The 13,849-nt window shown below is 32.3% G+C and overlaps 1 protein-coding gene across 1 annotated transcript; it reads left to right on the top strand.

Annotated features, from left to right (window-relative positions):
- The first annotated feature begins 10,375 nt into the window (after positions 1-10,375).
- On the top strand, positions 10,376-12,149 carry LOC110028166 (ethylene-responsive transcription factor RAP2-13-like). Its single transcript, XM_020729911.1, has one exon. It carries the CDS (start codon positions 10,848-10,850, stop codon positions 11,856-11,858), a length of 1,011 nt encoding a protein of 336 aa, XP_020585570.1. The 5' UTR covers positions 10,376-10,847; the 3' UTR covers positions 11,859-12,149.
- Positions 12,150-13,849: the final 1,700 nt, after the last annotated feature.

Here is a 13,849-nt window from a genome sequence, read left to right as displayed (position 1 = left end):
TTTTGATAAAATACTAAAACTTCCTCAAATGTGTTAGTCACCCTCTAATCTTGACGAGCAGCTCTAAACTTGATGGTTGGGTGGTCATAGAGGAATGCCTGCTCAATGAAGGCAACATTGAATGGAGACAATATTGATCATTTAGTGACAATTACTAGAGCAAAAGTTCGAGGAGTTTTTTTGGAGCCATCAGAAAAATGAATCTAAGAGAAGAACGAGCTAAAAAAGTTTAGCGACATAACTCTGAGAGAAGGCAACATACTTATCAATTCGCCCACTCTGACCCCTAATTATAGGGACCGAGTGGAAATGGAAATGTCTCGCGAGGACTTCGCGAGAAAACATCATCTAAACATAATAACTGAGATGGATCAAAAATAAAATATTTGATTTATCTCAATAGAATGGTAATTACATTCATAATCTAATCCTACAATAGGTACTTCACAAACTGATTCATATCTGCTCGGCCAAGACCAAACCCTTTATAACCAACCTCCTATACATTATTTCACCACAAATCTTAAACTAGTTTGCTCGGTCAACCTCAAAATGGACCCTGAACACACAAGCATTTTCTCATAGTTCAACGACCTCTTGGCAAAGATTGACTGCCTCCCCCTGCATTTCCTCTAGCACCACACCGAGATCTTCATCTCGCCAAGCCAGGGTAACCTCAACATCATCCAAGATGTGAGTAAAGAATCTTGAGATCATCTGACATCTATTAGAACTTTCATGCTGAGTCTCGAAATGATTGGTTGATTTGATGAACATGTTCTCGTCATTGTTGGTTGCTGCTTAGGGCACAAGGTCTGCCGACAATGTCAAGTTTTGGCTATCGTCAACAATCGTCAAGCTCTCAATCCGATCAACCTCCTCTATAAGAAACAAAAATTATTGAGCATGGAATTAAAAATCCAACTAAAAGGAAAATGAAGGATATCAATCAGTCCCTTATCATTAACCAAATGAAGGACATCCAATGGTGATAATTTATTAGTCAGTCCCTTCTCATTAACCAAATGATCACTTCCACTAACTACTAGTATATCAATCAGCGATAAAACACTTTCAATCCCAAACTTTACCCAAACTTCAGCACGATTCATTATTGATGCACTGACCCTTAGCCACCCAACTCCTCTCCAAACTGGTTTGAACCTTCTATAAAGTTTCCCAGATTAAGTCGAATGACTCCTCCACAATTCCAAGTTCAGCCAATATGTTTTCCCAATCAACAAAGTTTAACACTGAATCAAATCCTTTCTCTACAAAGAAATTGCAATAACCAAGCAAATGCAAGAAGGGATGGACTCAAGATGATGAGAATTGCCCCGTATGCCTTATATAAGGCTTGCAAGCATGAAAATCTAGGGAGATTGATAATTAAGTTAAATTATGGCTATTAAGACTTGATTTTGTATATTAAAAATTTCCTTATCCTTATCACACATGTTTCTATCAAGGAGTACAAAAATTGGGGAACTTAATATGTAACATAAAAATTTGTTTACATAAATCTCGAGATAAACTTATACTCTCAATTAAAACAGACAAATCGAGGAACATTCCTCTAAAAGTAAGCTACAAGTACACATAAAGCCAACCGACTAAAGAACTACTAGTTGACAAACAACCAGCTGATTAACGCTCGGTGAACGACCAACAAGGAACAGATATTCACACCAACGACCAATGAAAAAGTTTATTACTTATAGAAATCTCACCACTGCCAATGTGATGCTCTCTCAATAAGCTCCCACAAAAAATCTTCTATGATCTCAAGATATAACCAAGGGACAAGCAGGTCAACTAGCCACCTTATGGTCAACCGACTGTGTTTCTCTAAGTCGGCGAGCTTCCTAGAGTGAAGGTCGATCGACATCAAGGTAAAATAGTTGATCGACACCAGCTTGGTCAAATGACTCAAGGACCTAAAGATTAGAACGTCTAGGTACATTAAAAGATACAAAAATTAGTTACACATATGAGAAGTTATAATAAAAGACAATAATGTCCAGTATCACCCCTGTTAAAGCAGGGCAGATGTGTAATATTTCACCTTTTGATCCTCTATCTTTTATAAATAGGGGGCCCATAATATTTATGTGGGGCTTTTGACCTTTATAGGCTCTGGCCTCTTGAGGCTTCTTTCTCAAGTCCCGCTATTGTAGGGAGATCTCTCTCTTCTTCTCTCTTGTAACCCTCTAGTTACAACATATAAAGTGGGTCACAGAGCCCAAGAATACCCCAATTCACCCTTACACGACAAATCTATGCATGCTCCCTTATTTCGTTCTACCTTTATCTCTATTTCTCCCTTAAGGTTCCTAACACCCTCATTCTTGGGCATGCCTCACATGACAAATTTGTATTCAACAACTAACTAATTATATTATGCAGATTCAATTCTATAGACACGCGGTGTTTAAGATTAGAAAAATCATAAGAGCTCCAATTGTACTTCGTACACATCCTAGCAAAGACTTTGTTTCATGTCCATAATGCGGTTCATATAGTTTGAGGCATTCATTTGTTAACTATACTATACTCTTAATGCAATGAAATATATGCAATTTCAAATTATTTTTATTTTAATTTTTTAGAAAATTCTCTGCTGGCCGCCAAACTATAAATATTAACACAGTATTGTAAATTAAACATGCAAAATTTCGTAGAAAACTAAATCATAATTATGAAAATGTGTAAAATAAGTATGATGCGATCATCATCAAATAGCTCATATCAATTATTTTTCTGCCATGCCTGCTTAAAAAAAAGGAAGATTTGCATACCACTCAATTCCCGTGTATTTACATTTCTAACACCTAAACTTCAATTTTTACATATTGACCACCTTACCTATGCATTAAAAATTATGTTTTACATTTTAAAAGTTAAAATGGTAGTATTTCTTATGCCTGATTACATATCTAACACCTAAACTTCATTTTTTACATATTGACCACCTTTCCTATGCGTTAAAAATTGTGTTTTACTTTTTAATAGTTAAAATGACAGCATCTCTTATGTCTGAAGAATGACTTGGGTGGTATACATGTAAAAAAGCAAAGTTTAGGTATTCGATATGTAAATAAATAGGAAATGAACCGATCTTAAAAATGGCAGCTTGAAAATTTTAAGAAATAATGTTCAACTTTAGTAAATAAATCAATTATATGAGTTATTTGTGCAAAAATAATTTGAGCCAGTAAATTTTTAATTAGTCCGGAAAAACGGAAAATGACGCGTCGGGGACTTGTCTTTAGAGCATAAACAAAACTAATTTTAAAACCGTATAATTAAAATTCTAAGAACACTTCTTGGGTGGTATACATGTAAAAAAGCAAAGTTTAGGCATTAAAATGGCAGTTTGAAAATTTTAGGAAATAATGTTTAACTTTAGTAAATAAATCAATTATTTGAGCTATTTGTGCAAAGATAATTTGAGCCAGTAAATTTTTAAATAGTATGAAAAAACAGAAAATGACGCCTCGGGGACTTGTCTTTAGAGCTTAAACAAAGCTTTGTAATCAATCATGAAAGCTAAATTTTAATTGTAATTAACACAAAATCATCTTAATCATTATCGTTTTCATAAAGAAATCCTTAGTCTATATCAAGATCACCTCATCATCATCATCAGCTCATTTGTTCCATTGTTGAAGCTGTTCAAGATGTTTGGGATTAATAGTTGATGATTCACAGCCTTATCTGTTTGTTATAGTGATGTTTGACATATGCAAGATTAAATGTTTTATATTGCTGAACTCCAACCCTATGGAACTTTGTCTACTTAATAATGAAGGTCGACCATATTAAAAAAACCAGGGCTTATTTAAAATTATGCATAAAATAAATGAAGAATAATTTTTTAATCCAATGATGATTTCATTTAATTGCACCAATATAGATAGGAAGCCTAAAAGAAGCTCATTTATGATCATATTCGTCATTAGACCGATCCTTTTTAATTTCTTTCCTCGCTCGTAGATCCCTTTGCTGAGCCTCACCTCATCCTTTCCTGTAAATCAATTCATTTTTGAAAACCAAGTTCTAGTCTCTTCTTTATTCTAAGAACTTATGGGGGCACAAATCCTTGCTCCTTCACAAATGCTACCGCTTTTTATCTGAAGGTCATCCGACACACTCTACCGCCGACCTACAATCGACCTTAAGTGCTACCTAATCATAACTATGATTTCTAGCCTTAATCATACCAACATTTTGGTGCCCATTTTGGCTCTCAATATTGTGCCTTTACTAATTTATATAGAGTTTGCATCCAATACATCAATTCTCTTAGAGGGTCTCCTCCATTTGCGGATAAGTTGTCATTGGATGTCCCTTAGTAATTGGTGTTGAGGTGTTTCTTATTTTTTGTGATTGCCACATAAATGTAACAACTTACACACTTCAATTTTTTTTGGCTCTACTCAAAATATATATTTTTTTATTTATGTTGTGCAAATTTCTTATGCAGATATTCAAGGGCTAGGCTATTCCCAGTTTCACTCTGCCCTCTCCACATATAGTTGAACTCCATTTTTGTACCAGTAAAATTGAAGCAATACTATCATCATATGACCAAGGTACACTTGCTCTTATCATTTCTCGAAGATACAAAAAATAAGCTTGTTGAATTGATGAAGTCTTATTTTGTTGGTAACTTCATGTAAAGTTATCCCAATAGTATTATTTCAACAAAAACTGTTTCAGATCATTACAATGCAAATGGTGAATAAACAATTGTATTACTTCAAAATAAGATTTAATCTCATTAAACCTTGTCTATAGAATATTATACTACTTTCTTTTTTATATAAATTCATCTTTATAATAGGTTTTATTATAACAACTTTAAAATGATTATTGAGTTCACCTTGACCAAAGAACCCACTGGTGTGTCAAGTTATCTATGACCTTTAATTATTATAAAGAAAGCATTTCAATTTTCTATAGACAAATTTCAACAACAAATTTTATAGAGATATTCAAATAGTAACCTTAACATGATTTTTTTTAGTTAAAAATTGGTAGAATTTGACTTTATAAGGTCTTAAAAGGTAAAGTTTGGGTTAGTATGAAGGAGAATGGTTATTAATAGAAGGTGGTAATTGAGAAGATTTTGTTTCATTACAATCATTGTCATAGTCTAGGCCACCACATTTCACTTTTTTGGAAATTTGGTTTTGTCTTAAGTACATTAGAGACTTAGGAAGATTAAGTATAAGTTGATTATAATAACTCTTGTACTAACAGAGAGATGTTGTCCACTTTCTTGGAGGAATGCTTCTTTACAATAGATTTGTCTCTTTTATTATCATTTGCTTATGCTCATATTATTATAAAGCTTATTACTTATTTATAATGTTTGCAATTCCTCCAACTAATACTAACCCTAAATATCTAAAACAATATTTTGAATCTATCCTCAAATCATGATATATGTAGATCAACTTACAAAATTATTCAGAAAAGATGATGAAATTTTGCTTCAAAAGGTTAGAAATTTATTATGAAAAAAATTAGATATAAAAGAGAATATAATAAATAATTTGTCAATTATGTTCCATTTAAATAAAAGATTGATTACATCTAGTTATTGTTATACCACCTTGCAATTCCATTTAAAGTAGTAATAATATCTCCTTAATCAAAAAATCATTCTTTAGTACTTGCATAAATTTTATAAGAAATCATTTTCACTTGTTCTAATTATATAATGTTTGTTACAGTTAGTTTATTTTCAATGGTATTATTTGCAAAACATATATCCAGTTAATATTTGATTTGTCTCCATAATATTCTTTAAAAACTAAATTTACTTAGTACCATGTTGACCTATCTTTTATCTGCTAATTATTGCAAATATTGTAAAACTATATTTTCACCATTCCATTCCTTACTTGAGCTTGTTTCATTGTCCTAGTCACACAAAATTTCATGATTAATAGTTGATTATTTTTCACTAATATTTCTTCAAATTCTCAATTTTTTCACCTTAGCATGGCATTAGTAAGTCTTTTATTGTCAAAATAATTTTTTTTTCAATAAAATTGATCTAAATTTAAATTTATAAAACTATCTTCATGTAAACTCAAGCCACAACACTGCAATTACAATTATACCTTTCCTAGTTAACTTCACTGTGACTTCCTTACTTCATTTTGCTAAGGGTTTCAGATTGGAGTGAAAAGCAAATAAGAAGAGGGTTTTTAGTATTAGATGTATTTTAACATTATTTTATTTTTTGAAATTACTTTTAATTGTTAATATTGATTAAAAAATTTAATGATTTGATTAAGAAGTTATTTTGTCCAATCAAATTTTAAATTTCTTTATCAAATATCAATTAACATTTAACGTAATTAGTATAGTTGGAGTTTATTAGAAATATTAATTTTAATTAAATTTATTGTTTATATACATTAATTTATATAATAAAATATGCAGTAATAATTAATATAAGTAAAAAAAAATGATATTAATTTATGAAAGCTGATATTGTTTTATTTAAAGTGACTATCATAAGTAATTATTTGATTAACTTCTTATCTTATTAATCAATGATAAGAAATATATTTTTATTATAATTAAAGTTTCATAATGAATTTTGATAGGATAAGTTACTAAAATAAAATATTATATTTGTATGAAGTTTTAAATCCTAAAATATCAAGCTAAATAGTTTAATTGAATTTAATAAAGTTTTATACCTATCATAACAAATAATTCTTAGAAATCAACCTAGGCATAATAACATAAATTCAAATTTACTAGATTTACTAAATGGTAATTAAGTTAAATACCACTTAAAGCTAAACGAGTATTTAAAGATTTCATATTAGTCTCTCGTGGAACTTACACAGTTTGATAGTACAAACACATATAAGTGGTATTTTACAGATGTATCACCAACTTATCATAAGGTCAAATGGGGAGAAAACTTGAAAGAGGAAAAAATATATATTGGATTTAGCAAAATTTCATATCAAAATTTACCTTTTCATTGTACTCATATACTCTTAGCTCCACTAAAAACCATAACAAATATAAGACTACACATGACCCATATAAACAAAACAAACCTAAGAATTTCTTAGTTAATTTGGTTCATGCATATAATTTACCCATACGTAGAATCTTTAGTCAAATCAGATGGGTGCCTTTCCATTCTTTTGTATGTGGTTCATATTTCCTTCTTCCTTTCAACTACCAAGTGTGTGGGCTATCAACCACTTTTGTTGCTTATAACACTAGCCCTACCATCATTAAATACATTTAGAAATAAGTAGAAAGTTTTTCAATAGTGATCAAAGTAGACACTTTTAGTGGTAATCCATCCAATTAAACAAGATATTATAGAAAAATGGTCTCATTGAAGTGAATTGTATAATATTAGAGGTTTGCTGTCAATATAAAAAGTTATGATTTTTTTCACAAGGCGATAAATAGGTTGCATGGAAAGAAGGCTTATTTTTGGGTTGTTTTGACAGGAGAGACATATAATATAATGAGAGAATGGTCTATGAGTTAGAATTTATAATCAACTATGCCAATTTGTTATAAAATACTATAGGGTCCAAAAAATCAACTATGAACTTTGGAAGAGGAGTGTCGATGAATGGAGATTTGGCATTTGTTATTACACCAAGGCGAGATCAACCACCAGAAATGTAATGTAACAATGAACTTGATCATCTTATTGCAATGAAATTTTTGGTAGTCTATAACTTGGCAAGCAACTACTGCATGATTTGGTGACAATTAGTCGTATGCTTTTGAACATGCATTGTTAGGGGCTGACAACCTTAAAATACAAAAAAAAATTATCATTTTAATTGAATTATAGTATGATACGTTGTAGGAGGATTTCAATTATGGCAGGAAGTGTAATCATGTGTCATGGGAGATTGCTTAAAACTTTGGATTGTGAATATTGCTTACAAGATTAATTATCAACTTCCTTTTAGTCATCCATTATAGGGTGATAGCTAGAATTATAAGTTGTGTAGTTTTAAATTTTCTAATAGTCTTTTTTCAAAAATGATTCATAAAGGTATGGTCATTGATAGAAATAAGTACTTTTAATATTTTATGCAACATTTTTTGATGAAAATTATTATGGGAGGGCTAAAAATAAAAGTATTATAGGAAAAAATAAATTACAATCATAATGGTTACTTTCATAATGATTTTGGCAAAAAATTGATGAAGTCAACTATGAAATCTTTCTAGGATGATGTGGGAGTTGGTAAGGGTTGTAAAAGGCTCACTAGTGCAAGCTATCCTTACTTTATTATATATTAGGTGTGTACAATGGAAGTTTGTCACATCAATTTTGAGACTTAAGTTTTTTATCTTGTAATACGGTGTAAAATATCCCTAATGCCTCCATAGCCTCCGATAATTATTGAATAATATGATTATGAGATGAGTTCCTTGGGATGATAAGTTGAAAAAACTACAGTACAAACACATGCGGAAGATACCCTTCTTAATGCATTAATTAGTAATGTTTATGGGGTTATCCACTCTAGCATGTCAACATGAGATGAAACTTTGGAGTGCAAGTCCATTTTATTGTATCTAGTCTAGAAAAGATTGTATGAGAGATGATATAACAATTAAAGTGTGCAATTTATTTTGTTCTCCTTAGGTTCATGCATTTGGGATAGGGTATCTTCTTCCTTATTTGATGGACTAGGTTTGTTCAACCTGAATGGTGTATTTAAGTAGTCCCATTTGTTGAAGAAAGTTTAACTGACTTGGATAGAAAGCATAATTCTTAATTTAATGGAGCCTCTAGAAGGTTCTACTTGGCTGTAAACTATAAATACTCATATATCAATATTTTAAACAAGGCTATTAGTTCATAAGATAAAGTATAGGTTATAGAAATTATTAAAATACTTATAAAAATCACCATTAAATTTTCAATCTTAGGTTTATAAGAAATTCACACAAGAATTTTTCTTGATAACAACTATAAGCTTTTTGAGTTTACATAAGCATGTGAGAGGGGGCAGTGGTTTATATTGACTATTAAAATTATTGAAAACTAGGTTTGGTCTCTTTTTTATATTTATCCTAGTGTCGCCAACTTATCTATTTTATCCTATTATGCTCCTTTCCAAATAATCTAATTTTATAAACTACCAAATAAAATAAAATAAAAAATTAGAAGGAGAAAATAAAACAAACTTAGACAAACAAAGAAAAGGAAAGTTTGAAGTTCTTATAAGATGGTCTTCATTAGATAGATCAAGAGCATAAATCAAAAAATAAATCAAACCAAATCACATCAAAAAATTATGAACAAAGAAAACCTATATAAATTTCCCACTAATATGACCAAAGAACAAATTTTTTTTTATATTTGTGGGGGCCAGATTCAATTCCCGAAGTTACATTTTTCTTTTGTTAATTACACCTTGGGAGATACTTGAGAAAACTTTTGAGTAGAAAATTGTTGCTTATATTTTGATATCTAGTATATGGGATTATCAAAGAATGGTGTTCATCACTCTGAAAGTGAAATCCTAATACTTCAAAGCCAAATTTGGTCATTAGGAAGAGGATGAATCGTAGCCTATCAACAAAAGGGCCTATGAAATGATGAAAAAATAATTATCAAAGTAGTAGAATAGACACAAAAATGATATTTCAAATGATAGAAAAGGAATTTCTATTACTAATAGGCATAACTTAATTGGGATTTCATGGATCCATCTTGTCGAGTCTTCAGTTTTTGGGGTCAATATCGTCATGAACGTTGTCTAGCCAACATATCACAGAATCCTTTGTGAACAACACTTGAACTACAAATTTAAGCAGATCATATAGACCCTAAAAGAAACAAAGCGACAATCTAAAAAAGATCTATTGGAGGACAAGTCTAATGTTGGTAGCCTCAAATACTTTTAAATTTAATTTTATTTAATTATTTTGTATATGATCCAAATTAAATCCTAAAATATTAAAAATATCTATTAATTATAATGTCTTTTAGCTTACAAATAATTACTTATTTTAATATATATATGGCCGTTGTCTCCAAAGTCACGAACCGATCGCTATCCGTTGATTGAGGACACGTGTCGGTTCTTACAAAAAGCTGACTTATGGATGTAGCTTTGAGTAAAAGGCACTGTAGTAGAGTTCCATCATGTACTATAACGTAGTAGAGTATTTTAGTATTGTACAGAAACTTGTGCAGGAGAGGGAGAGGGAGGAAAAAAATACCAGGACTTCATAAATTTTCAGCGGTAATCCAAGAATTCATGAACAGTGGTAATTAAGTTAATTACAATATGAAGACCAAGTCCTGTGACGATGGTGGGCTTATAAAATCCCCTAACACGGCTTTCTTCTTCCTCCAAGAGAGACTCCACCAAAAGCATCTTTCCACCTAAAGCTTGGTGAGGCTGAGTTCCGGAGCAAAGAAGATACGCACAGGTTTGTTCTCTAATCTCTTCTCCTCCTCCATACCTTCTTCGTCTTTTGTTTGTAATCTTCTTTCTACTTTGAGAAAGAAAGGCAACCAGCTGTTTTTTGAAACTTGGTTAGCTCTTTATTTCTCTTCCTGAGATCCCAGAAGAGTCGTGTATAGATCTAGACTTTATTTTATTTATTTTCTTTCTTTTGTTTTCCACTTGTAGTGGCTTTCAAGCAGGGTTTATATTTTTGCATAACCCTCAAGTTCTTTTTTTTTTTTTCGTTGTAGATCTAAAAAGGCCACCTTTTTAGTGCCTTAGTTGATTTTTCATCCTTTTCTTGTTAGATCTATACTTCTTTCTTTCTTTTTTATCGATTAGTTTCTCTTCTTCTCTGTTTTTTCCATGGCTGCAGCTATAAATTTACAGAATAGCTGGCCTTTTTACTCTTCTGATTCTTCTGGTGAGGAGCTTATGCAAGCACTCGAACCTTTTATCAAACGTGCTCCCTCCTCCTCATCTTCTTCTTCTCCTTCTCCGTCTCCCTCTTTGTCATATTCTCCTACTCAAGCCCCCACCTTTTCGTCTTCCCCTTCTTCTTCCTCCTTTTACTCTCCATTTCATTCTTCACTCTTCTCTCAAAATTCCGTCTTGGATTTCCCCTCATCATCGATCGGGCTCACTCACCTCAACTCTGATCAAATTCAACAAATCCAATCCCAATTCTATCTCCAACAGCAGCATCAGATGCAACATCCTATCCTGCCTGATAACATCCAGAGCCTTCCACCTCCCCTGCCTCAGCGACAGAGCTTCCTCAGCCCACGGCCTGCGGCCATGAAACACACTGCTGCCACGGCTTCAAAGCCCTTGAAGCTTTTCCGTGGTGTGCGGCAGCGTCACTGGGGCAAGTGGGTGGCCGAGATCCGGCTGCCCCGCAACCGCACTCGACTCTGGCTTGGAACCTTCGACACCGCAGAGGAGGCAGCTATGGCTTATGACAAAGCCGCCTACCGTCTCCGCGGTGACTCCGCCAGGCTGAACTTCCCCAATCTCCGGCAAAACGGCTCGCACCTCGGCTCCCCTCTCCACGCCTCCATAGACGCAAAGCTACAGGTTATCTGTGAGGAACTTTCGAAAGCTCCGGCGAAACAAGGGAGAGGTGCTGCATCGAAGCAAATTTTGTTGCAAAAATCTGATCTTGATATTCCTGTGGTTGCGGAGAACAAACCGGAAAGCTCCGTGGAAGAGACAGAGCTGTCGTTCTCATCATCTTCCTCTTCATCTCAGGCATCATCTCCGGTGTCTGAGATGGATCAGTTGGACTTCACTGAGGCGCCATGGGATGAATCCGAGAACTTTGTGCTGAGAAAGTATCCTTCGTGGGAGATTGATTGGGATTCCATACTCTCCTGAAAATAACAAAAAAATGTAGTCTCCTTCCGTTGTGTTTATTTGCCCGTTGCAAGTGAGGTTTTTGACATTTGCTGGGGCGTAGGTCTTGAATGAATTCCTAGGCTAACAACTTTGTTCAGAAACCATTTTTAGGATGTTTTGTAGATGTTGATTGTGTTTGCTGTTGTTCATATTTCTCCAGGTTTTGCTGGTTATTTTTTCGCTCAGCAGAATCTGGAAGTGCCGGTTTGTTATTGTGTAATATTATCTGTGCAATAACATATGTGTAATCTATTATTTAGTTTTATTATATATCAGATTGTACTCACGGTTTGAGATGTTTAGTTAAACTTGATGTTAATTGAACTAATAAATAGAATTTCATATCATAATTTCTGTTGATAAAGATAAATCATAATGGAGGTTTGTTAGAGCTGTTATGATGGTATCCTACCTGAACATATTCTGAAGAGGGTCAATAATGCAATAAATAATTTAGCGAACATAAATAATGAATAGTTTACTTGCAATTAATTATTTTTTTTAGAATTAACGAGGACATTGAAATCAATTGAGACCTGAAGTTCCAGTCCAATCCGATTCTCTGGCCTATCTCCGACTAAAGTGCATCTTCTAGCTAAAAATTTCAGAGAAAAAACATCCTTGCTCCTACTGAAACTCAAAACTTTCATCTTCTTTATAACTTTAATGGCAGCCTAGTTCTCTACGAACCTTATCTGCAATAGACATTTCCAGACTTGATACTATTTGGCAGCTAGTTGAAAATTTCATAGTTGTAAATTGATCTAATTGTTTTTATTATTGCAGCAGATTTCCCTCTAGGTCTTTATTGAGGGAATGGGAGAGAAAAACGAGACTAGAAATTAAGACTATTTGTGACGCTTATAGTGATGTGTTATGTTAATGAATGAAATAAAATTTTCAGTCTCGTTAAACTATGAACTGCTGCCATCCTGAGATTTAAGTAAAACAATATTTCATAATACAAGACCGCATTTCGCAACTCACTCACAGGAGAAAATATATTACATCCGGAGTCTAATAATAGGGTGTCAATATTTCATAATACAAGACCGCATTTCGCAACTCCCTCACAGGAGAAAATATATTACATCCGGATCTCGGATGCATCCGGAGTCTAATAATAAGGTGCCACGTGTCAATGAGATGCACAGTTTCTTAACATTCCCCGGTGTATTGCGGTGGGAACCACTTGACATGTGGCGTCCTATTATTGGACTCCGGATGTAATATTTTTTACTCGTGAAGATTTCAACTTCAATCTCACTAGAAACAAGATGTGGGATGAATTGAAAATTTTAGTATTGATTTATTAATTATTAATTATAAAATATTAACCCTTGGGCTGGAAGATTTCAACATTAACTTAACAAAAAAGAAAATCTAATGAATTGATAAATTCAAAATTAATTCATTAAATAGAAATTTGTAAATATCCATCCTCAGTAATAGAAGATTTCATCGTTGGCCAATAAAAATTAGAATGGAGTGAATTAATAAATTTAAATTAAATTCTATCATTATTAAATAATTAAAAAAATTAATGCCATAAAATTCATTTTGACTATAAAAATCCATTGAAATTGAAATTAATTAAATATTAATTAATGTAATGAATCATCTAACAATATCAAATTGTTGAAAACAAAAATGATAACTATAACATGGACTTCACTATTAATAATATGAAGATTGATAATCAATGCAATTAAATATTAAACCATTCCTAATATAAATAAGATTTAGCACTTATTGGTAGATCTAATCTAAGTAGTATATTTTTAAAAATTGTTGATATTATACAACAGTTATCATCATAACAAAAGGAATATTACAAATGAATAGAGCATATATAGCCTATAACATGTGTCAAGGAAAACAATGACATTGAAAAAAGCTATATTCATTCCTAAGACATTTAAGTGATTCAGAACATTTGAAGACCTGACATGTCAATCATAATCATATTC

This window comes from Phalaenopsis equestris, unplaced genomic scaffold (assembly GCF_001263595.1).
Source record: "Phalaenopsis equestris unplaced genomic scaffold, ASM126359v1 Scaffold000498, whole genome shotgun sequence".
NCBI classification, from domain to species: Eukaryota; Viridiplantae; Streptophyta; class Magnoliopsida; order Asparagales; family Orchidaceae; genus Phalaenopsis; species Phalaenopsis equestris.
This window is presented reverse-complemented; position numbering and strand designations above follow the sequence as displayed.

Coding starts and splice junctions, on each gene's coding strand:
- LOC110028166 (XM_020729911.1), top strand. CDS start 10,848: ATGGCTGCAGCTATAAATTTACAGAATAGCTGGCCTTTTTACTCTTCT.